Source organism: Mastacembelus armatus, chromosome 13, assembly GCF_900324485.2.
Source record: "Mastacembelus armatus chromosome 13, fMasArm1.2, whole genome shotgun sequence".
NCBI lineage: Eukaryota > Metazoa > Chordata > Actinopteri > Synbranchiformes > Mastacembelidae > Mastacembelus > Mastacembelus armatus.
The window spans coordinates 26,154,582-26,178,861 of record NC_046645.1 but is presented as its reverse complement, the minus strand read 5'-3'; the positions used below and the strand labels follow the sequence as shown (position 1 = coordinate 26,178,861).

Here is a 24,280-nt window from a genome sequence, read left to right as displayed (position 1 = left end):
CTTCCTGTTTTCTGAATGCTGACCTTTATAAAAGAGTGGACAAACACTGTTTTGAACATAGTGTGATCTCACCAAGTTCAGAGAAGAAACCACGCCATGGGGACTCTGTGGGAAACTAATTAAGGAGGTGTAACAAGCTTTTCCCACAGCAGATCACAGTTCAACTGCACCTGAGACAAAATTTTACTCCTAAGAACTGGCAGAGACGAATCTGTGCTGATGACAAACAAACTCAGAGGAATGACAGCAACTCAATAACACTTATACGATGCAGAAGAAGATCAGTGTAGTGGGAGCAGTTGAAGTGTATACAGCAGAATGGTGCACAACAAAACACCTCAGCAAGTTGAATTGAATTTATTTAACAGGGACGGTGCACACAAGAAAAAGAAACATTGATCACTGAAGTCTATGTAATGCCCCAACAACAAATGGAAATGTGTGTGTGTTGTTTTTTTTTTGGTCAAGAGTAATACTGTTGTCAACACCAAATATAGAAATATACTGAATTCTGATAGATTAGATTAAATAGACAGATACTTTATTGATCCCAGAAGAAATTCTAGAAATGAACAAAAAGCAAACATGGATTCCTTTCACAAAAAAGCTCCTTGAAAAAAAAAAATAATAATGCCAAAGTAGTGAATATATCACAAAGAGAGCAGCCCAGGCAACAGGACATGAGTGAGCATCTCTAATGTTGTTTCTGAGCTGCAAGAAATGTTTTCACTGAACATCATCCAGGTTTATTTAATCCAAACTATTTCACAACATCACTTAGTGTGCAGGTAAATGTTTAGGAGATTATTTTGGAGAGTCAGTTGGCCTCCTCCTCCTCACTGATCAGTAAAATAAAAACCCCATTTGATGTGAACAGCAGAGGAATGACCAGATGATTCTCTCATAATGCAGTTACATGGACAACACTTTAATTCAATTCTAATTCCATCTTAACTGTTCACATGGAACAGGTCTGATCAGATGAGGTGTCTAATCTGCAGGAAATACAGTGGGTACGGAAAGTATTCAGACCCCTTTAAATTTTTCACTCTTTGTGTCATTGCAGCCATTTGCCAAAATCAAAAAAGTTCATTTTATTTCTCATTAATGTACACTCAGCACCCCATCTTGACAGAAAAAAAACAGAAATGTAGAAATTTTTGCAAATTTATTAAAAAAGAAAAACTGAAATATCACATGGTCATAAGTATTCAGACCCTTTGCAGTGACACTCATATTTAACTCACATGCTGTCCATTTCTTCTGATCCTCCTTGAGATGGTTCTGCTCCTTCATTGGAGTCCAGCTGTGTTTAATTAAACTGATTGGACTTGATTAGGAAAGGCACACACCTATCTATATAAGACCTTACAGCTCACAGTGCATGTCAGAGCAAATGAGAATCATGAGGTCGAAGGAACTGCCCAAGGAGCTCAGAGACAGAATTGTGGCAAGGCACAGATCTGGCCAAGGTTACTAAAGAATTTCTGCAGCACTCAAGGTTCCTAAGAGCACAGTGGCCTCCATAATCCTCAAATGGAAAAAGTTTGGGACAACCAGAACTCTTCCTAGACCTGGCCGTCCAGCCAAACTGAGCAATCGTGGGAGAAGAGCCTTGGTGAGAGAGGTAAAGAAGAACCCAAAGATCACTGTGGCTGAGCTCCAGAGATGCAGTAGGGAGATGGGAGAAAGTTCCACAAAGTCAACTATCACTGCAGCCCTCCACCAGTCGGGGCTTTATGGCAGAGGGGCCCGACGGAAGCCTCTCCTCAGTGCAAGACACATGAAAGCCCGCATAGATTAAGATTTTCTGGTCTGATGAGACCAAGATTGAACTTTTTGGCATTAATTCTAAGCGGTATGTGTGGAGAAAACCAGGCACTGCTCATCACCTGCCCAATACAATCCCTACAGTGAAACATGGTGGTGAGAGCATCATGTTGTGGGGGTGTTTTTCAGCTGCAGGGACAGGACGACTGGTTGCAATTGAAGGAAAGATGAATGCGGCCAAGTACAGAGATATCCTGGAAGAAAACCTCTTCCAGAGTGCTCAGGACCTCAGACTGGGCCGAAGGTTCACCTTTCAACAGGACAATGACCCTAAGCACACAGTTAAAATAACAAAGGAGTGGCTTCGGAACAACTCTGTGACCGTTCTTGACTGGCCCAGCCAGAGCCCTGACCTAAACCCAATTGAGCATCTCTGGAGAGACCTGAAAATGGCTCCCCACCAACGTTCACCATCCGACCTGACAGAACTGGAGAGGATCTGCAAGGAAGAATGGCAGAGGATCCCCAAATCCAGGTGTGAAAAACTTGTTGCATCATTCCCAAGAAGACTCATGGCTGTACTAGCTCAAAAGGGTGCTTCTACTCAATACTGAGCACAGGGTCTGAATACTTATGACCATGTGATATTTCAGTTTTTCTTTTTTAATAAATTTGCAAAAATTTCTACATTTCTGTTTTTTTTCTGTCAAGATGGGGTGCTGAGTGTACATTAATGAGAAATAAAATGAACTTTTTTGATTTTGGCAAATGGCTGCAATGACACAAAGAGTGAAAAATTTAAAGGGATCTGAATACTTTCCGTACCCACTGTATATCAGAAGAAGTAGTTAGTCTGATTGGGTCGATGGTTCTGTGGATTCTGGCTTCATTCATCTTTGCAAACTCTTGTTTCAACAACTGGTTATTTGGAGCCTTTGGCCCATCAAGACATTCAACAATCCTTAAATCTTTGAAAGCCCCCCTCCCCCATTCCCATTGGCAACTCCTTCTGATCAGGCCAGACCGGTCCAGGCTATTCCCACTGAGGTGGTCATATGATGAGGTTTGAGTCCCATTATAAGTGGAGCATCAGGCTCCATGTGAACATAGCCAGTGACTGAGTCTTTAAAACACATACTTGTCTTTTCTGTCCGGTTCTGCCCAGCAACACATGACTTCACTCCTGTTTTCTGTTTGGACATGAGGAACAGACAGACGGGCAGAGGGAACCAGAGACATTGTTACCACCTCAGTCTCAAGAGACCAAGCGCTGACACAAGCATCCGCTGAACATGTGGACGCACTCACTCATACACACATGCACACGCATGCTCACACTGACACACACACACACACTGCTGTTTTCAGCAGCGAGGAGCGAGCTTAAAGTGTGAATGGAGTTTCATTATGTATCAGACAGACAGAGAGAGACAGAGCATCTTTGTCTGTTGATGAGTCACCAGCTGCCTGCAGCACAACACTGTACTGATAGGCTCACACACACACACTCTCACACTCTCTCTCTCACACACACACACACACACACACACACACACACAGACAGCTGGCTTAATGACTATTATGGACCTTATTTTTCATTCATCCCATGTCTGCTTAGACCCCCAACTGCTGATCCCTGTCGCTTCTTCAATTAAACACACAAGTCTTGGCAGAGTTGCAGCCACCACTGAGGACACTGAGGTCATGTCCTCTCTATGTTTTGTGGGGTCTATGAACCTGGGAGGGGTTTTCATTCTTCTCTGTATTTCATAAATTTTTTTAGACTCATTATGTTCAACTTTGACTACTTCCAGGCCAGTAAATAACAGAATTCATTGTTTTCTCAGCGGAGGATTATTACTGTGCACAGCTGTCTTTCACTGACAAGTGATTTAATATATTTCCAATAAACTGAAGCATTTTCACTAGACTGAAACCTGCAGTTCCTAGTGTCATGTCGACCTGGTACACAGAGTCTGGACTTCTACATACGTCACAAGTTTGAGTTTCTGTGGTTTTTGGAGCGTTGCCTGTTGTGCTGCAGCAGTAAAGCAGGCACACAGACACACACACACACACACACTGTACACTGTGGTGCATGAACAGTGTTATCACCAGTATATGGTAAAGTTTGGAAGCTGCTGGACTCTGAATAAGTAGATAAGGATTGTTTGTTGATCATGTGACGTGTTTTTCTACCCTAAATAAAATGAGCCCCTGTGATTACAGTGAACGCGGTGGATCTTTATCTAACGCTATTAATATATATATAATATAATAGGCTCCATCAGTCTGAGTCAATGCTGAGCCAACAGCAGGTTCGTGTCTGGTAGTCTTCCACAGAAACACAAGATTTGAATAACTAACACACACACACACACACACACACACACACACACACACACACACACACACACACACACACACACACACACACACACACACACACACACACACACACACACACACACACACACACACACACACACACACACACACACACACACACACACACACACACACACACACACACACACACACACACACAAAACGAGACAGAGGCTCATACCTGATGAGACACACACACGGAAAAAAACAGCACTGCAATCGGATTGGACGAGCGGGCTGAGCGTGAGCTGTGATTGGTTGTAATGAGTGATGCCTCGTCATCCAGAGTGATTATCCACAGCTGACTGTGTATGTGAGGACTGGATGGACTTTTCTACCATGGGAGTGAGGACATTCTGCTGAGCTTCATCAAAGACCAGTTGCCAGTGAAACACAGGCAGTAGAGGATCAGCATCCTACCTATTATAACACACAGCTTAGCTGTCACTCCACTGCAACGCCCTTTCTCCAAGGGAAATATATCACAAAGAAGCACCACACCTTTAAACTCTTGAGACCTGAGCTTTTAATGTCACTGTCTTTGAACAGGAAGTAGTTTCCATGCAGGGTCTAAGGAGGTTAAATGCTGCTTCCCTCGGACTGTGAGTATTTGATTTCCTACCTGAAGCTAAAATATCACATTAGCCACAGTCTACATTAGATTAATTTCACGGTAACTACACTGACTGCTCCTGCCTGGGTTGTGCTTATCAGACCATCCTGTGTAGGTCTGATTTAATTGAATGAATTAAAAGACATCAGGAACCTGTATCTCCAGTGTCTTAAGTTCCACTCTAATTTTTAAAGCTAATTTCAAATAATCTTATCAGGTCATTTTTGCTGATTTCTCCAGATGACACGATATTTTTCAACTGCATATTATATATTCAGGGAGTTTTTCCTCTCCACTGTCGCCAAGCGCTTGCTCATAAGGGAATTGTTGGGTTTTTAGTTTTAGTTTTTGTAAAGTGCCTTGAGATGATTTGTATTGTGATTTGGCGCTATACAAATAAAATAAAATTGAATTGAATTGAATATTACTGTACACAGGTCAGTGACTCATCTATTCTATGAATTCAATTCAGTTTATTTCTATAGCACCAAATCACAATACAATCATCTTAAGACACTTTACAAAACCCAACAAATCCCTTATGAGCAGCACTTGGTGACAGTGGAGAGGAAAAACTCCCTTTAACAGAAGAAAAAACCTCCAGCAGAACCGATATCAATTTGAGCGGCCATCTGCCTCGACTGGTTGGGGTGAGTGGATAGAGCAGAGAGAAAAGAACAGCAAGAATCTTAGAAATCATCAATATCTGCAGTTTCGACCCATCCCTGCTCAGATGATGAGGAGATCACCTGCTCTGCTTTACTCTGGGGCTGGAAAAGAAGTGAATTCATCGACGTTATAAAGATTAAGAAAAGGTTTAATTGGAGCTGCTGGTGATATACAGCTGAGGAGATGATAATGCTGAGAAGGAAAGACGTGACGACTGAGGACTCAGCTTAAGCTCATTTAAATAAAGTCTTTGCCCTAAGACAGAAATCTCAGCAGCTTAAATAGGGAAGCGATAAAGGTGGAGTTCTGGTGTTGTGTCTGCACTATGAACCAGATGATATTCAGCTGTGAAGGTGAACGAGGTGGCAAGAGGAGTCGCAGACAGTGAGAGGACAGCACAGGATGGATGGAGGCAGAGGGCTGGGTTATGAAGAACAGAAATCATTATTTTCTATTAAAGTGCAAAATGATCTAGTGCTGCTTTTTCCCCTGGAGGCGGCACCATCCACCTTAATACGACACATTGTGAAAGACAAAGATCAACCTGATGCTTAGCTCTTCTCACAGTATCACCACTAATAGGGCTACGAATGCAAAGTTTGTCCTGAGAGTGGTGCTACAGAAGAGGTCACTGGGATTGAGAGGCAGAAGGAAATATGCTGCAGGATGACGCCAGCATTAAACAGATGTTTTCAATAAGGAACCTGGTGTTTATATATTCTCACATGTACAACAAGGTGACATTTTCAATCCAAACTGCGATCTTACTGGCCTCAAACATTTAGTGTGTGTGTGTGCACACAGCAGGTCGGCAAGTGCGGGTTGGAAAAAGCTGGAACGAAGCACCGAAATGCATCATCCCCTGAAGTGGCAGTGGCGAGGAAGAGAGATGAATGGCTCCTATTAGAGAGCGTGGCTGCTTCACAAGGAATATTTAACTGGGGAGGTGATGACGGTGAGAGGACGTTCAGGGCTGATTAAAATAACATCCTGAGACAAAGTTAATATCATTCCCTCTGCTCTTCAGCCCAGAACAGACCTGAGCTTACATGGCCACCTGCTGACCACATTAAGCATCAGTGACATCTGCCTTCCTGGGCTACAACCACTTTTAGGATCATATGACAGAGGAGTGTGAAGAGAGGCAGGTAACAGAGTTAGGTGATCCTCTCATTCGGTTTGTCACTACAAACCTCCTTTTTCACATCACACAGTCTGTTCCAGTACAAACACTGAACAGGACACAACAGTTTAAATGTCAACAGGTTTTGGTCTTATGAGGAGCATAAAGTGTGGAGCCACCCACATCATCATCAGTAGTCCTCAGAACCACACAGTCCAAATCTGAGAGCAGTGTCAGCGTAATGACACAAAGGTACTGGTCTGTTTAGATTACTCCACATAAATCGAGGGTTTCACTGCTATGCTCTCAAAAAACAAACAACAAAAATCTCATCCACACAGGCAGTTTAGCTACAAACACAAATACCAGGCCACTAAATAAATAAATACACTAAATAAAAATAAAGTTATTACCGGCTCCTGTCGGCTAACAGTCATTTAGTGGCCTCCTGTCCGTCCACACAGTGACAGGGTAACTGTGTGTGTGTGTGTGTGTGTGTGTGTGTGAGTGTGAGTGTGAGTGTGAGTGTGAGGCATCAAACACATGGACTCCACATCAGCAGTGCTATTGTACCAATACTGGGTCTGCTTTAGAGAAACTGAACCAAATGTGACACTCACCTTTCCTCCCCACAGAGCCCTGAGCTGGGCCTCTGTCCCTGCAGGAGGAGCTGTCCCTCCTCACTTCACGGCAGCAAGTGAACATCTAATGTGCCTCACAGAGTCTGTGAAGCAGGTTTGACAGAAGCATAAAAACCCAGTTTATGATGTGTCGGTCACTGCTCAGTGCACAGCCAGCTGACGATGCAGCAAAGTGACATGTTGGACAAGCCAAACTTTAATTTGCACATTTAACAAAAAGGAACAACTACATTACGGGATCTTTCTGCAAAAATTCAATGTGGAAACTAACAAAAATAATTAAAACCATAAATATTTCCTTTGTTACAGTTTAAGTCTGCAGGCTAGCATTCAGGAAAACTTTACACAACCGTTTCCTGCCCTCTCCTCACTGACCCTCGCTATATTTTGCCCCTCCCCCTCTTTTCTGCCCCCATTGTCCATTGTCCTGTGGGGACAAAAGGAGCAACAAGCAGCCTCTGTCCTCTCAGACAGAGCAAGGACGGGCAGCGAGATACCTGATCTGAACTCTGACTGTGCGGAGGAGTCTGAGGGTAGGGAGGCTGTGAAAATATCTGGAGGGGGAATTAGACCAATCATCCCTAAAATATTTGACAGGGAGAAAAGAGTCAAAGAGTTGCAGGGGGAAATTGAGACAAACTATATTCAATGATATTTAAAATGTATTTTGCTGACTCCCAAATAGACTGCACTATATCATATTTCAGCATGTACTGCATCATACAGGGAGGTGTCACTGACATGAATGGGGTGGACAAAATAGCAGAAACACTTTTCAGTTAAACGTTCAACAGTTGAGGAGACCGATGTTAGTTGATGATCCCACAGGTAAATCAAACCTCAGCAACAGCTGCATGGAGGATTTACTGGTTTACTTTGTGGCATCAGACCAGTGTTAATTTTGACAGCAGATTTTAATTTAGTTTTAGTCAGTCTTTTGACTAAAATGCAATTTTAGTTTTAGTCATATTTTAGTCATCTGCTTTGTTTTAGTTTTAGTCGACTAAATAGCATAAGATTTTAGTCAACTAAATCTACTGTAGATTTAGTCGACTAAAACCTATTGGGTTTAATTTAGTAAAACTATTGTAATATACAAAATATTCTAAATTAAAATTAAATGAAAAACAAGTTTCATTAAATATATATGGAACATGGCCTTTCCATAAAAGACCAAACATTAGATATGCATCGTTTATAACTTGCATATGACATTCTTCATTCTTTAAAGCAAAAGGTCAACTCCAAAATATTTAAGAGAAAAACTGTATTTAGCAGTAATGCCATTGTATCAAAGATGAAACTGACCCATATATCTTCTCTTTGTTTTCTCCAGCTGTTTCCATTTCATTATAGTTTAAGTCAGACACAAACCCAGTGTAGGCTATGATGATGTCCTGTACTCACGCATCCCACGTCACTAGGTGGATCAGTTACTTTTCAAATGTGCGTCTAAGAAGATTAATTCTGATTGGATCTTTTCTAAAAACGTCCCTCACTCACATTTTCGTCTCGTTTTTATTAGTCAATGAAAATGTCAATATATTTTTATTTTAGTTTAGTTTTCGTCGTCATCGCTTAATTTTTATTTAGTTAACGTCTCGTTTTCGTCAGTGAAAACTTGACTTTGACGAAAATAACGAAAATACTTCATCAACGAAATTAACACTGCATCAGAACGGACTCCGCCGGAGCTCGGTCTGAACGATGAAGCCATAATTTAGTCTGATTACAGGATGAAGTTTCTGTGCCCACCTCTCTGCTCTGTTCTCTTTATCAAATATTACTGAAAAGGAAGCCAAGGGGCCGCTAGAGGCTCAGTCCTATGTCTTAAAAATTAATGAGGCAATGATGACTTTAAAAAACTTTAAAAAGCCACATATACCGACATAAACAGGGAATAAACACATACACCGCTTCATAATAATTAGATTTGCCCTGGGTGGGGAGGGTTCTTATACAAACCACTTAGGTGGTAAGAAACTTTACACCTCACTTTCCAAACACATTCAAATCCAAATGATTCTCCTTAAAACACCACAGCAGCATAAAAACATTTCCTGATTTAGTCTATAGAAGCTAATCAGACAGATAGGACTTTCTAATTCCAACCCAGTCATTATGTCAAGTTTGGTTTCAGGCTAAACGGGACTTTGAAAACTCTAAAGGTGTCAGAGGAGCCTTTTTACTGCTCAGATCTTAATCTCATGACCCAAATACGCTGCCTTGTCTCTGGAGATTTTAATGTTAAACTAACTAAGCTGGAAGTGGTGTCACGAGGCAGCAGAGCAGTGAATTATAGAGACTAAAAGGACAAAGTATCTGAGTTCAGGACAGACAGAGAAATCACAGACCTGGAGACAACATATTTCACACTGATCAGAAGATCCAGAGAGTAAAAGGGCATCTATAATGTTATGGTTTTATTCACATGCCTATATTGATGACAGTTTGAGGAGTGCATGTCACATTCCTGCTCCCAGGGGACGAACTCTTTTCAGCCTCAGAACGGACTCTAAAGCACAGCTCTCTTTGGATTCTACCAAACACTCAAGTCCAGATGTTTCAGGACACTGACACAGTTTCTGAACTTAAACAGTAACTGAGGTTAAAGTGATGATCTCCAGCTTTCAGAGCTGGAGGAAGTGTCCAGGGAAATGGAAGTCTGGGCATCCCTGCTTAGGCTACTGCCTCCATGACCCGACCCTGGATAAGCGGAACAAGATGGATGGATGGAAAAACAGAAGATGACAGCACAAGGTCTCACAGCCTGAAATACACTTCAACATGATAAACACAACAAAAAAACATTGTCTCTGTGCAGCCTCCAACACCACATAGCCAAATCAGGTGCACTGCCTGTGGGTAAAGTCACTCTGAAAGACAAAGAAAGATGGAAGTTGTTGGTAAAAGGACCAAAAAAAAAAAAGTTTCACTGAAGAGAAATATCACTTTAATCAGCTCTCAACAAACCACCCAGGAGGAAAATCTGCTGTGTTGGTGCCAAGGCACAAAACCAAAACTAAATTTAATTTAGAGGAAACAGCTACAGAGACTGAGGACCCTGCTTGGCATGGCTTGGTTAGATGGGCTCATTGGTTCTACAGTAGGAACCACACACTGGACCTTGTTTGTCCTTCAGGAGCTGGACTTGTATAAAGAGGAACACTGCTACGTCTGTGTGGCCCAGTAAAAAGCAGATTACGTTTCTGACCCTGAACGCCTTAGACTGAGTGTAGTCCAGACCGTCATGTTTCATCTCAATGTGTTATGTTGCTCCAGGACGTCACATTGTGTTCCTGCAAAAGTTGAACCGGACTTTACTAAAGTCCTGCTGTGCCAACACAACAGCCTCACAGGAATCAATGAATGGCTGTTTTCTTTTTTTGACAATGGCAAACAAGCCGGGTTTGCTAACGAACCAACGAACCGGGCTAAAGAGCCAACGTGCTGCTGCCCACAGGGTCAGGGCCAAAGCCAAACCAGGCCGGTTTACAGAGGTTCGTCTACGGCACAACAGATGCCAACCAAGGCCAGCCGAGAGGTCAAACTGAGGTGGCCTGGTTTTAGTTACTTAGGCCTTTATCATCCACACAAAGCTCATCTCAACAGTTTCCACTGAAGAGTCAAACGAGGCCAAACAGGCCCAGCATGGTTCCCACTGAGTCACAGCCCATCTCGATTTTCACTTGGCTAATGGAGCCAAACACTAGCTGGGTTTCCACAGTAAGAGGGGCCTAACCAGACTAACTGGTCTAAGCTGGTGCCACTTTAATGCAGCTTGTTTGATGAGCACATCAGTCCTGCAGCACCTGCACCTGTGTTGACCCGCACTGACCCCATTTTCTTGCATTCTACTGGGAAAACATGTTTGTATTAGTGGGCTGTAAAATCACTACATTACAGAAACCACTGGATCTGGGCTCAAACTGGGCCTGGATGTCATGAACATCACGCGCACACGGACAGATTGTGTTCAGCCCGGACGTCCCTGCAAAGGAAACCAGTTCAGCCCTTCCTGGCCCTCACACTGAGCGTGTGCACTGCAGGTAGCGGCGGCCATAAAGCTGAAGGAAGCAGACTGTTTAATGGTGTAATAACAGTGTGTTGTTATGGCCATCAGAGGGGACATTAGCCTGCAGATGTTCACTAGCTCAAAGTCAGAGCGGCCTGCCGCCTCAGGGGGAGGAGCCTGGGGGTATAATGATGGTAATTGGAGTCATAATGAAGCCGAGCAGCTTCAGCAACAATAATGAAATATCTGAGTGTCTTTCAAAACACTGATCAATTCAGAACCTGCTCTGCTCCTCCACTGCTACTCTTCTTCTGTTGCACACTCTGCCTGTCCTCCTGCACTCTTCTTCTACACTTTTAACCACTACTTTTCAAACAGATTATTCTCAGGGCTAATTATTACTGCACCTGTTGAAGCACCAGCTTAATTGGTTAGTTAATGGATTAGTTAGCTGATCAGAGAAAGGCAACTCATGATAATTATAGTAATAAGTCAATCATTTCAAATTAAATGATAAAAATTTGGAGACGGTTTGGCTTGTGAACTGCTGATCAGACAAACAAACATAATGTGACTTTTTAACCTTTTCTGCTGTTTAATAAACAAACATTATTTCAGTGTTGTATCATTGTAACGGCATTATCTGCAGGCCCACTACATGCACTGAAATCACCTGTCGCTCTGCAGACAATGGTCACAATCGTATCGTCAGTGAAACTTGACACCTGAGACAATAATCTCTCTCTAAACGTCCCATTTCAGTTTCCTGACTCCATGGTTCCCAGTAGGAACAGGGTCGGACCCTCCAACATTAACACCACCCCTCAGGTAAGTGTGAACACCTGGCTCAGCTCGCAGGCTAGAGTGAAACTGCAGCAGTCATGTGATACGTGGCACAGCTGCAGGCAGACACACCTGAGCTCACTGACACAGTATCCTTCCACACAGGATGTCACCTGTGCACAGGAAGTGTCAGCACATCCACCTGCAGCCACAGGACAGAGTCAACAACACACACACACACATTCCATTACATATATTGTCAACACTGAGTAAGTGAAGTTTTGATTCGACTTGCAGTGTACTACACACACACACTACGCTACACACCAGAGACAAACTGCACTGATGTACATAGACCACAGGCGAACACTGCAGTGTTAAGAACATGAGCTGAATTTAGACACTTTTGGCCATGCAGCTGCCCACAGCTGGAAAGGAGCAGCGGCTTAAACAAAGCAGTGTGTTGGTCTAAACTAAAGTATGGCTGTATCTGACAATTACCATCACTGATTGTTGTGACAGTTATTTTACTCATTAACTGATTAACAGTGATTAACATGTCAGTCACATCTTCACTGCTTTATCCACCAGTCCAGAGACTTTTCACGAAACAATTGAATATCTGTATCAGTTGGACACATCACTTTTGCACCATGTCAGACATGGGTGTGGCAGAGGATCAGGCTGCTGTCAGACGCCCGGAACAGGTCTGAGTGTTGTTCTCTGGGCGGAGAACCCGCAGCAACACATTCCTGTAGCCCCTGCCCTCAGTCACACTAAAGCAGCGTCTGCTGTACCACGGCAGAATGCGTGGGAGTGCGTTTGTGTGAGCTGCATAGAGATAATGAGCTGGGTTAAGACCTGCGTCATAATACTCAACACATCATGACCATAAATTAATTCACTGCAACTTCTCTCTGAGGCAAAGACCTGGACCACCTTCTTTGTCTGACTGAGCCCAAAGACTTTCAGGTTACAAGGACAGAAAACTGAGACACACCTCTCACACGAGAATCAGTGTTTGATATGTTTCATTGATAAATGACTAAAAGATCCGACAGTTTTCAGAATATGAAGTGTAAAACTGGAAATATGTTTCAACTCTTGAATGTGTTTTGTTTCTTACCTAAAACTCTTCATCATAAGTGCAGCTGTTTGATGTTAGAACTGACACCTGTGTACCAATGTCTATGTTTTACTGCATATCACAGTGCTGCACATGGAAAACTCTGAATTCCCGCTGATTTATTCAGAAAAGCTGTGGCTCTGCTCTGCTTACTGGGGGTTGTCCTGCAGAACCAAAGCTGCTTCATCTCATTAAAGAAAGGATCCAGTGTTGGCATGAAGCACCTGTCCTGCTACAGCAACAGACTATGGCAGCCCCACAATGATTAATCAAACTACTGGTGCTCTCCCATAGTCAGTGCTCTTCCTGCTGAAGGGTTTGACTCAGGAAATGATTCTGATGTTGGACTGAACGGGTGTGTCCAACATCGCTGCACAACTTCAGTCTATAAAAACATGACCAGACACCTGCTGATACCTGTCACTGAAACCGCGCGCGCGCTTCTCTGAACTCATATCCGCAGGACACATTCATACACACACAGCTGGTTCACACACGCGCATGCGCGTTCACACTCACGAGCAGTCCAGGTAGGACACCTGTTCCTGAAGTGTACACACGGTTTAAATGACCACCGTCAGTCTCACCTTAGGTCACACAGCCCGAAAACACTACGGCATGCGAATTACTAAAAGCAGCGGCGGAGAAAACACACACAACAAAGCACACACGCCGGAAACCACAGCAAAGTGATCGCATTACCGTGTTTAGGATGTCCGTGTACGAGCTCAGCTCAGGTAAAACGGACTGAAGGGGAACGCCTCCTGGTGTGTGCAGGTGACCTCTCCTCAATCTGCAGCGACTGAAGAGAAGCAGGTAACACGAACATATCCGCTGCAGGTAGTCCACAAGCCACGCCCCCTCTGAACCTGTTCAGCACACACACACACACCTGTGGCTGCTCACACGCGTCAGCCTGCGTCCCATTTTCTACACAGACTCCTCCTGCGCTGTGTCTCGGCCCACCTGATTAAACACACCTAAACTTTTGTGTCACCGCCAGTATTTCTTTCGCCCTTTGTTGTTAGTGACCATGCATTGTTGTTCGTGCACACGTCCTAGACAAGGAAACGTAGAAGGGGGGCAGATTTTGGAATGGGACGCGGCCCCGCTAGCCTGTTTCTCATTTGTCATCAAAGCATAAAGAAATAAAAGTGAGCGCTGTGAAGATGTAGATTAATTTTTAATTAGAAAACCCTCACACACATCACAATGCAGTATTCATGATGAGCTAACGAGACAGAGCTAACGAAGTCATGAGATAAAATCTGCCACAATAACAGAAGACAACAGGAGTGAAATGAGCTGGTGACATTATTGAAAGGCAGAAGCATGAAGTTAGTTTACTCCTGCCCTCACAGGCAGCAGTTAAACTCTAAAAATCTAAAGATCATCTTTTATATTTCAGTCACTCACTAACATGTTCTCCTTTTTAATATTCTAGCATCAGCAAGTCACAAAGGCTGGTTCGGGTGGGACTACAATACATCTGAAGCTTCAACTTACACAAAATTCACACAAATCATCTGTGAGCTTCAGAGAACAAGGATAAGGAAAAATGGAAGAGCAACCAGGGAAGGAGCAAGTTATGGGGTGTACAGAATCACGACAACACTATGAATTACAAGCATATATGAAGAACGTGATCCACAGGGAGTGGAAGAACCTCCAGGTGTTGTCGAACAGACCCGAGCACCACAATTCAGACCTGGAAAGACCTAGACAGACACAAGAAGCTAAATCCAAGCAACATTCACACATAGAGGAGGAAGGAGCAGAAAGATCCAGATTCAAAACATCTAGAATGAAGAACGGACTGCCAGGATAGACAGCGAGGGCCCAGGACACCAGAGGCCCTGAAAAGACAGGACAGGGAGAGGACCTCAAATCAAGATTCACTGATTCACTGACAGTGGTGGAAGAAGAACTACACTGAAAATACTCGGCTACAAGTAGAAATCCTCCATTCAAATCCTACTTAAGTAAAAGTGTGTAAGTGAGTATTATCAGTAAAATGTGCTTAAACTATCACAGTACAAGTACAACATTTCCTCTGGACACATGGAGTGCAGTAAAACTACAATATCTGACTCTGGGACATAGAGTAAAGTATATATAACTCTCCAGTGAAGGGAGAAGTGAAATTCAAAGAACACGTCTCTAATAGAAAGTTGAGTTTGAGCTCAAACATCTGTCAGGACAGAAGTTATTCGGAATTTGTGCCATTTGAAATGAAGTTTAGTATTTTAAACTGTTTGGCTGCATGGTCAATATATTTGTTATGACTGAGCCTAAAGTGCGCACACACACACACACACACACACACACACACACTGGACACGTGGAGTGGAGTAAAGTAAAGTAAAGCAGAACTGACACACTGTGTGTGTGTGTGTCGCTCACTTGCATACATGTAAATGACACTGGTGCAGTGACTTTATCTCTATGTAGTTATGGAAATGAGACCTGGAGTTGTAGGACAGTTACATAAACGCTGTATTTCATAAAAGAGGTTTAGCAGGAAATTACATAAGATGCTGCTTCTCAGGCTATTTACAGCCACACTGAGCGGCGCTCTGCAGAGACAATCGCAGTAAGACGAGGTGCTGTATTTACGAGCACAGAGAGAATTTAACACTGAATACAAGCCAAAGAGCTGGTAAATTTAGGTTGCTGCCGAGTTCATCACTCCCACCAGTCGTTTGGAAATCTTCCATCAGACGGTTTCTGTCTGTAAGACTTTAGAGCCACCAGTGGAAAGTAACTTACACTGATGGGGGCAGCATTTTCCAAACAACACCAGGGTTTACATGGAAACAGGCCAAGAGAAACTCTTGTCAAATATAGTTTAGGCATCCAGAGGGGTTTTATCACTGTCCAGTCCTGACACTGACTCAGGTTCTGTTTCCTTTTCAGTGATATAGGCCTGCAGCCAATCCCAGCATGCACTAGGTGAGAGGCGGGTCCCCCCGGGACAGATCAGCAGCCAATCACAGGGCTGACACACATTCACACCTATGGACAATGTGCAGCTGCAGATGTTCCTGGTTTCATCTCAGGAAAGTTCAGTTCTGCATCTCCCTCAGACAAAAGTTTTATTCATTGCCTTCAAACAGACTCTGCACTTTGCCAACAGCTTATGTTAGTTAGGGCAGTATCCTGTTGCTTAAACTCAGTTGGATGTTGGTCACTACAGTATTAAGTAAATGTGTCCCTCGATGGCCAGCGGATATCCAACAGCTCATTACCTCCGCTCCTGTTTGCCACAGTGTGAAGCAGAAAGCCTCCCAGGATGCTGTGTGTGGGGTTTTCAGCAGTAGATTAACCTCACTGGGGTCTAAACAGCCAAAGAGCTAAGTAAGCACACTTCTGATGGAGTTCTGTGTGGCCCTTTAGTCGCTTAATTCAGTGGATTGGGTTTAAACAGTCATTGAGCTAAGTGGAAGCAGTTCTCAGATGGGGGCTAGATGAATGCAGTCACCGTGGAGCTGCAGACGATGAGCTGATGTGGTGTAAAGGCAGATGCAGCTATTTTGTCCCAGTGAAGATGTTGTGCATGGTTCACTAAGAGCAGGGTCTGGAGGGGAGTTTCATTAGCATCACAGTCTGCTGAGCAAAAAATATAATATATACTGGCTGGAACTGCAATTTTCTTGATAAGTAAAGTTAAAGTAAACCTCCCTGCAAACGATCTACATGGAAATAGTTCTGTCGTTTTCGCTGTTGACATTCGAATCAATACAACTTGTAATTAAGTATAAATAAATTGACCACACTACACCAGCCATTTGTTGGAAAAAAAAAAACAGGTTCCTGGATTAGAAAGAGCCCAGTGTGAGTAGAAATGGACTCCAGTCTAGAGCAGAACTTGACATGAAGTGTAAAACCTGATGCTGCAGACAAGTTGTGTATGTTTGTAGTGACGTCACTGCTCAGACACTGTTCAGCCTGTCTGTTGTCTGTGCAGGTGGGACACAAACACAGTCACATGATGTTTTGTCGGTCCATTCACCCCAATAATGGTCTGTGTATTACGTTATTAGTGTGTGTGTGTGTGTGTGCTCGGTGAAGTATCTCATAATAATGAATCATACATTTGTGTTTAATTCATGCTGTACACTGTGATGTCCTGAACACGTCACGCTGTGAAACATTTCTGGGTTATTACATTACACATTTCCAGATAAGCTGATCGGTAACATCAGTAACATCAGTGACATCAGTTGTGTCAGGGGCCAGTCATGACGAAGGGTCTGAAAACACCCAGGCTCACACTACAGTGTTCTAGGTTCTTCCTAACCTTTACTGTTACATCACTTCTGACCTTTTTACTGGCAGCAGGAGGAAGCGTTGGCCACTCTTACGTGCTATGCTTAGAGGAGAGACACAACACAAAGGGCCAGATGTTCTGTTTGTGTTGTTCTAGTTGTGTAGAGGTGACATTTAGAGAACCAGGTACAATATGTCTCCAAACCTCACATCCCTTAGCTTTTTAAAAGATGCAGGAACTAAACTTGTCTGAAGCAAAGGTGAGATTGAGATGATTCACTGAGACGAAGGTAATCAGGCTGTACTTTATTTCTTCAGAAAGGTTGTAAAGGTTCTAGGAAAACACATTTCACATTTCCATAAAGGCACCTTATTATGTGTCACCTCAACACTGTGATGTATTTGCTTTTGGAGATTGCATTAGTGGTTGTTATAAATATGAAAAAAACCAGACATGACCCTAAAGTGACCTGAGGATTCATCTGCCACTGAAAATAGTCCCAAACTATTGCACAGTTTGGTTCTGTTTGAGGAACAGTGACCAGTGTTCAGGTCATCAGTAGGAACCAGTGGGTTTGGAGCCACAGAGGAGGAATGACAGGAGAAACACTGGCACACAGCTGGATTCTGATTATTCCATGGAATGAACAATATCGAATCCCAGAACTACAAAGTCTGACAATTAATGAACGGTCAGTGGGTCCTTAAAGCAGAGTTCAGTGTTCAGCTCTGTAGAAACCCGAGGCCACGGCTGGTTCATCGGGAGAAAAGATGAGGGGAAATCCTCCTGCAGAGCTTAGGTAAATCAAACACGCCTGAAGAGGGACGTGTTATATTATGTGCATGTGTTGAATTATATTCTGATATTTTTGGTTTAAGCAGGTGTGAAGAGTGAAAGACATTGACGAAGAATAGTGAGCTGGTGAGAGAGAGACGACGGCTGAATGAAAAGAGAAAAAAACAGAGGGAGACATTACATAATGGTTTAACCTGCCACGTCTGCACTGCTGTTTGTATCGCCCCCTGCTGGTCAGAGCACAGACCTGCAGCTGAAGAACAACAGGAACAGGCATTTTTATGGAAGTGAGTTAAAAAACAGCAGGGACTGATCAAATCATCTGCCATGAAGAAGATGAGGAAAAGGGTTAGTCAATTGAGCTGTAAATCAGCACTTTTCAGCTGTGACCACAGCATATAGCCACAGTCCAGACTTACACCCCACATCTGAGCAGAGACATGAAGATGGAGGTTCAGACTGGTTCCTGGTTCCAGACCAGTCTGAGAGGATCTGCAGAAAGAACAAAGTGCACAGATCCACCTGCAACTGCTACTGAAGGAGTTACTACAGAGTCCTGAACCAGAGCTCTGAACAGTTTTGTCATGAGAGATTTCAGGTTTTGATTTTTAATAAATGTTTAAAACTTGTTTATATTTCATCATTGATCAGTTTCAAATTAAAGCTATAACACAAAGTGAACTGTTGTGAATAGCCACGGTAGGTCATTAATTGTGTTTCTGTCAGTTCTCACAACAAATTAATTATCATATAAATGCAATTTCTGGCAGGCGGGTCTGGATTCTCAGATGTTCCCAGGTCTCAAAACATTTTTTTCCTCCAGCAAACACAGCACAGCTAAACTTTGTCGTCATCATCAACAACCAGGTCTCTGCAATCATCAGCTCCTTTTTTATTCTGACGCTGAGCCAGAGACTAAAACCCAAAGCATGACGACTGAGGAATGTGGAGCTTTAAATCTGCACATAATTAATCCCCAAACACACATGCAATATGTCCTGATTTGGTCCTGCAGCTGAGACACACATGGAGCAGGGTTGTCAGTCTGGTCCCAGCAGCGACGGACGTTTTATTAACAAACCAAACTCCTCATGTTTCACACCAGAGGAGATTTCTGCTTCTCTGACCAGTCAACAGAGGGAGAGAGAAGACGACAGCAGACTGACTTATCAGTCAATAATCTGTATCTTCTCTCTCCTCCAGTTCCCTTCTCTCTCCAGTCATCCGAGGATTCAGGTCATCTCTGGGTTACAGCCATGACCATCAGTCTGAAGGAGCCTCAAACTCCTAACCTCTACCTCCTTTCTGTCTGTCCCGCTGCCTTTTTCAGGCTCTTATCTCCTCCAGGGCTGATGGGTAGTCATGAAGCTCCGGGGTTTCTTAGGCTCGGACTGTCCCGAAATCTGTTTCACACACTCCTGTCCCCCTCAGGTTGTACTGTAATAACTTCAGCTCATCAGTTCAAACTGGTAATTTGTGCCATACTTGGGTTTATGACCTGGAAAACTGATGATATTCCCATCAGCCTCAGATGTACTTTGGTGCTAATTAGCACCAGCTACCATTCTCCTTCCCAGGCATCAAATACTGGCTGCATCCCAATTCCCTTAATTGATGGATCCTCAGTCCTTGTTTGACCTGGAAGTTGTTCTGAGTCTCCATCTTGAGAGGGCTGAGGGAGGACACAAGAGACCACTGATGTCTTTTATGGATGGACTCACCCTTTATCAGAAATCAGTTGGTGATCAGTCGCTTCAGATTAAGTTTCTTGAAAGTGGTTCATGGACTCCTCTCTGCGTGTTTTTCCTCACATCTTTGTTGGTGGGAAGAACAACAGGTGACGACACCTTTAAGGGGCCTGAGACTACAGTGTCTTCAGTGTCTGACACTCTGGGATGAGAATGCATTGACACTATAGACTAACATGTCCATTACAGTGGACAATACAACCAAGGCATCATGGGAAAAGGACCTGAGGCCTGTTCATGGTTTCTGCTCGCCCTCAGTCAGGGGCGTGAGCACTGAGAACAGCCAGAAGAACAGCTCCTGTGTTTGCTGTGTTTGGCTGCACGACATGAGAAAGTAAAAACCGACACATGGATGTGAGGAGGGGCAATAATCAGGATGGTGTCACACCAGTGTCTGGCACATGCACAGTCAGCACGCTCGCTCCCTCACACTTGGGCAGATAGTGACATTTACCCCACAGACAGTGTTGAAATTCAGTCCAGAAATACAAATTGACTTCACAGTACTGAAACCCAGTCGACCCAGTACTGACACCCAACACAGGCCGAGCACTGTCTTAACATAAAGATTAGCACAGTGTTGAAATGCTGTCAGAAGACACACTGCACAGGAGCAGTGAAACCTGGCCAGCACAGAGAGCAGACGTGGAAGGAGACATGAAAGTCAGAGAAAATGATACCCGTCCAGGAGAACCCAGAATGAACTCCCCTGGTGTTTGCTGAGCAGCTACGGTGCAGAGGGCGATGGACAGACACTGACGGCAGAGCACTCTGGGGTTTCGTGATGTTTTGCCAATTCATGCAGAGAGATGGAAGCAGCGACAGGAGAACATCTGGACAGTTTTAGTCCAACACACACACCTGTTATGAAGTCACCCACAGCTGGATGAACGTCCCAGAGCAGCCACAGGGTCAGAATAATGTTAAATGTTTCAGCCTGAGTCAGGTCAGCTGGTCCCAACCTCCAACCACACCACTAAAGGTGCAGTCACACCAGGTTTGTTCAGTCAGATTCATGTTCAACACGTGAAGAGGATCGGCCTCCTATCAGCTCGTCCTGTTGGCCTCAACACCTGGGCAAATGTCACCAGGTGAGCCTTGGCCTCCTCGTGTTACCTGACAATGCTTTGTAGGTGAAGGTGGTAAAGTCGGGGAACAAAGACGTCTTCTTCATTATTAGTTATTATTTTGTGTGCTCTCTGACCTGGGACTTCTCTGAAACACACAAATGTAACTGAGTTAAACGTAATATAGGTTAAGCTTTAGTTTATTCCTAACAAGAACTGTGTGTTGAACTGTAAGGAACTAATGATTTCATTTTTTTATATTTCTTTAATATTTTTCTCCTAAATTAAATGAAAATTCTTACCAAAAAACTTCCTAGTAAATTATGAGGGAATAATGAACATGTTACTAAAGAGAAAAGTGACTTGTAAGCATTGAAGCAGGTTTAGAAAAATACACAGAAACTTTAAGCTGAGAAAAATTGATTAATCTTTTTTATTTGCTGTTTGTTTCATTGACGTGGAGCTGAGCTCTTTTGAAGCCTTTTTGAATAAAACTCAAATGTATAAGTATGGAAATGTGTATGAGTGCTGCTCGTCAGCACCCTGACGTTTGACAGTCTACTGAAGTTTCTTTTTATTCTTGTCATGTTAACGATTGATCAGATCACAGGGACTTTAAAGAGAACATGCTGACTGATCTGCTACTGATCAGCTATTGATCTGCCCCCAGAAGTCAGACTGCACCAACATCATGTCACACTGGCAAAGACTCAATACAAGATCAAAAACAAATGTAATGGTTGTAATTGTAAAAATGGTTGAACTCAAAGTATCTAAATAATAAAATGGTCAGGATTACAATAAAGACTGTATTTATTTTTATTATAGTACTAATAAACTAGTATTAGTACTAGTTTAAATTATAAAATGGTCAGGATTTACATTCCAGCCTGTATATTTCCTTAAATTCAACTAGTAAATAAACTGTTACATATTAAAAGTAATACTTAATAAGAACCAAGAGTATAGTCTATATATTTTGTTTTATTTCTTTGCAGTAATAGATATTACACTGACAGTACTTGTGCTACCACAGTAATATGTACATCTACCACAATGGAAAATATTTTCCTGTGGAAAGAAAAGTCCGTTTTCTTTAACATGTGAGTGAAACTGCAGTTTGGAGTAAAGCTAAAAGCACAATAATGTGATTAAAGCTCACACTGTTGTTAACAGCTGTGGTGTCTCCATACAGATGTGACATCAAAGCTGTTTGATGGTTTCAGTGTGAGATCTGATCTGATCTGGTTGTTCAGGCCTCTGGGGTCATTGTTTTAGCGAAGTGTCTGATTATTTCAATAAAATATTACTCATGAGCCACAAGTTATCGGGTTTGCTTTGCCTTGGGTACAACACAGCCCGGAGTATGGCGACACCTGCTGGCCAACCGCAGCTGTTGTAACAGTTTTGAAATGTGCTTTGGAGAAGTGCCTGCCTTCACACACTCATGTCAGCAGCTCTCACAGCCCTAAACCTGTCCATGTTTCCTGCGTTAGGAGGTGACAGTCCAACAAAACTAAATTAATTAATAATACTAATAAAATAAAACATTTATTCCGCACAAAACAGGAGGCAAACAGTGTGTTTCAGTGTTTCCAGTGCAAAGTTTAACTTTCCATTCGAGCTCCATATATTTCAGTCTCTCTGCTCCACACTGTCTCTGGAGCACAAACCTGAAACAAATAAAACTGAATATTAATAACCGCTTCTACTCTAAAATCATGTTTCCCTGTGTCCATCTAGAAAACTGTCAGATATAAAAAACAGATAAACTAGATCAAATGTTTTTATCTAACAGTTAAGTAAAATCAGAAACTGACCATTTGAGAATGAAAAACTGCTTTAACAGAGATGGCCCCTTCACAACAAAAGCATGGATCTGTGCATCTTGGTCGATAATAATTGATGTGTTGGAAGAAAATTGAAGAAGAGATGAAATGACACAAAGTCACTCTCATCATACCTCACTTCAAAGGGTCACAGGGTTCAAAGTTCAAACCAAAGGGCCCAATTCTTCTCATCTCAGCCTCCGCCATCACGCATCGATGGCTGAGCGCACGGCGCTCATTAACATGTCAAAGCGCACTCAGGTGTTTGATGGCGGCCTCAGTGTCCGTTTAAAACTGGACCCTGGACGACTCACAGCTCAGAGGTTACTGGAGCAGGGAAGTTTATGGACCTCGGAGGAATCATGGATGGAAGCAGAGTCTCGGACTTCAGCATCGAGCGCATCCTCTCCCCGCAGCTCGGACACAAGCCGCAGGTGGAGTTTTCACCGGACGAATACCTCCAGGGGTTCCCCGGCAGATTCAGCCTGGACTGCGGGAACCTCGAACCACCTGCGCCGGTCCCAATGCCCGTGCCGGTGCCAGGCTGCCTGCAGTACCGAGGGATGGGCTGCGTAGAGGCGTGTTACCCGTGCGGAGCCGGTTTCCACCGCACAGATTTCACCAGCATTTACCCGAACTCCGGAGTTTACTTGCACTTCAGCAGCCGAGACTCCACAGGTATGTAGTCCTAGTCCCGTTCAGAGAAAGAAGCTCTTAAAGTTTTGAGCCTTGATTAGATGTAAACTTGTAGGAACCTTTGGGTTCAGGATGAAATGTGTAAAACTATTCTCTTCAAAGTTTCTAACAACAAATTCAGCTTAAACATCAAACTTATTTTTTCCAGATGCTCAGCCTTTACCTGGTTACCATGGCTACCACCAGGCCGGGGTGTCCTCGCAGTCGCAGCACCGACAGAAGGCTCGGACGAGGACGGTGTTCACTGACAGCCAGAGCAGGCAGCTGGAGGCGCTGTTCGAGCTCACCGACTACCCGGCGGTGGAGGCGCGGGCCGAGGTGGCGCGGCGCAGCGGCCTGAGCGAGGAGACCGTGAGGGTGAGTTCTTTTCTGGGTGAACACAGGAAACCCTGCACGATTCATTTCACTAAACCCACGATCCAGAAATGAGCAGGACGCACTGCAGCTTCTGCCAGTTTTTGAGCCTGAATTTAACGATCAGCGTATGTTTGTTGTCACAACACACTGTAACGGGAGAAACTGCCCAGTCTCATGTTGTTGTTTATCTGTTTACCATATGAAATTTCCTAAACCGTCCTGTGTCTCACCTTATTTCCAGGTGTGGTTCAAGAACCGCAGAGCCCGGAGGAAGCGGCAGTGCAGCGGGTCAAAGGTCAAATCTCCGCCCCCTACTCCAGAGAAGCAGCTCTCCACCTCCTTCCCCTGAACTCCATCTGCTGCTCAGAGGCCAGATCATGGTCCGGAGCC

At 43.6% G+C, this 24,280-nt stretch overlaps 2 protein-coding genes across 4 annotated transcripts in view; one reads left to right on the top strand and one right to left on the bottom strand.

The window, feature by feature from the left end:
* The window catches only part of LOC113123808 (nesprin-2), a 31,039-nt gene extending 17,077 nt beyond the window's left edge, over positions 1–13,962 (bottom strand). For all 3 annotated transcript variants that reach the window (XM_026296112.1, XM_026296128.1, XM_026296120.1), the window contains exon 1: positions 13,831–13,962. The gene's annotated coding sequence lies outside the window, so the exon portion shown is untranslated. The remainder of the gene's footprint in view (positions 1–13,830) is intronic.
* A 9,226-nt stretch (positions 13,963–23,188) lies between these two features.
* On the top strand, positions 23,189–24,276 carry dharma. The gene is made up of 3 exons (XM_026296170.1): positions 23,189–23,515; positions 23,682–23,890; positions 24,132–24,276. Exons 1-3 carry the CDS (start codon positions 23,200–23,202, stop codon positions 24,237–24,239), a joined length of 633 nt encoding a protein of 210 aa, XP_026151955.1. The 5' UTR covers positions 23,189–23,199; the 3' UTR covers positions 24,240–24,276.
* Positions 24,277–24,280: the final 4 nt, after the last annotated feature.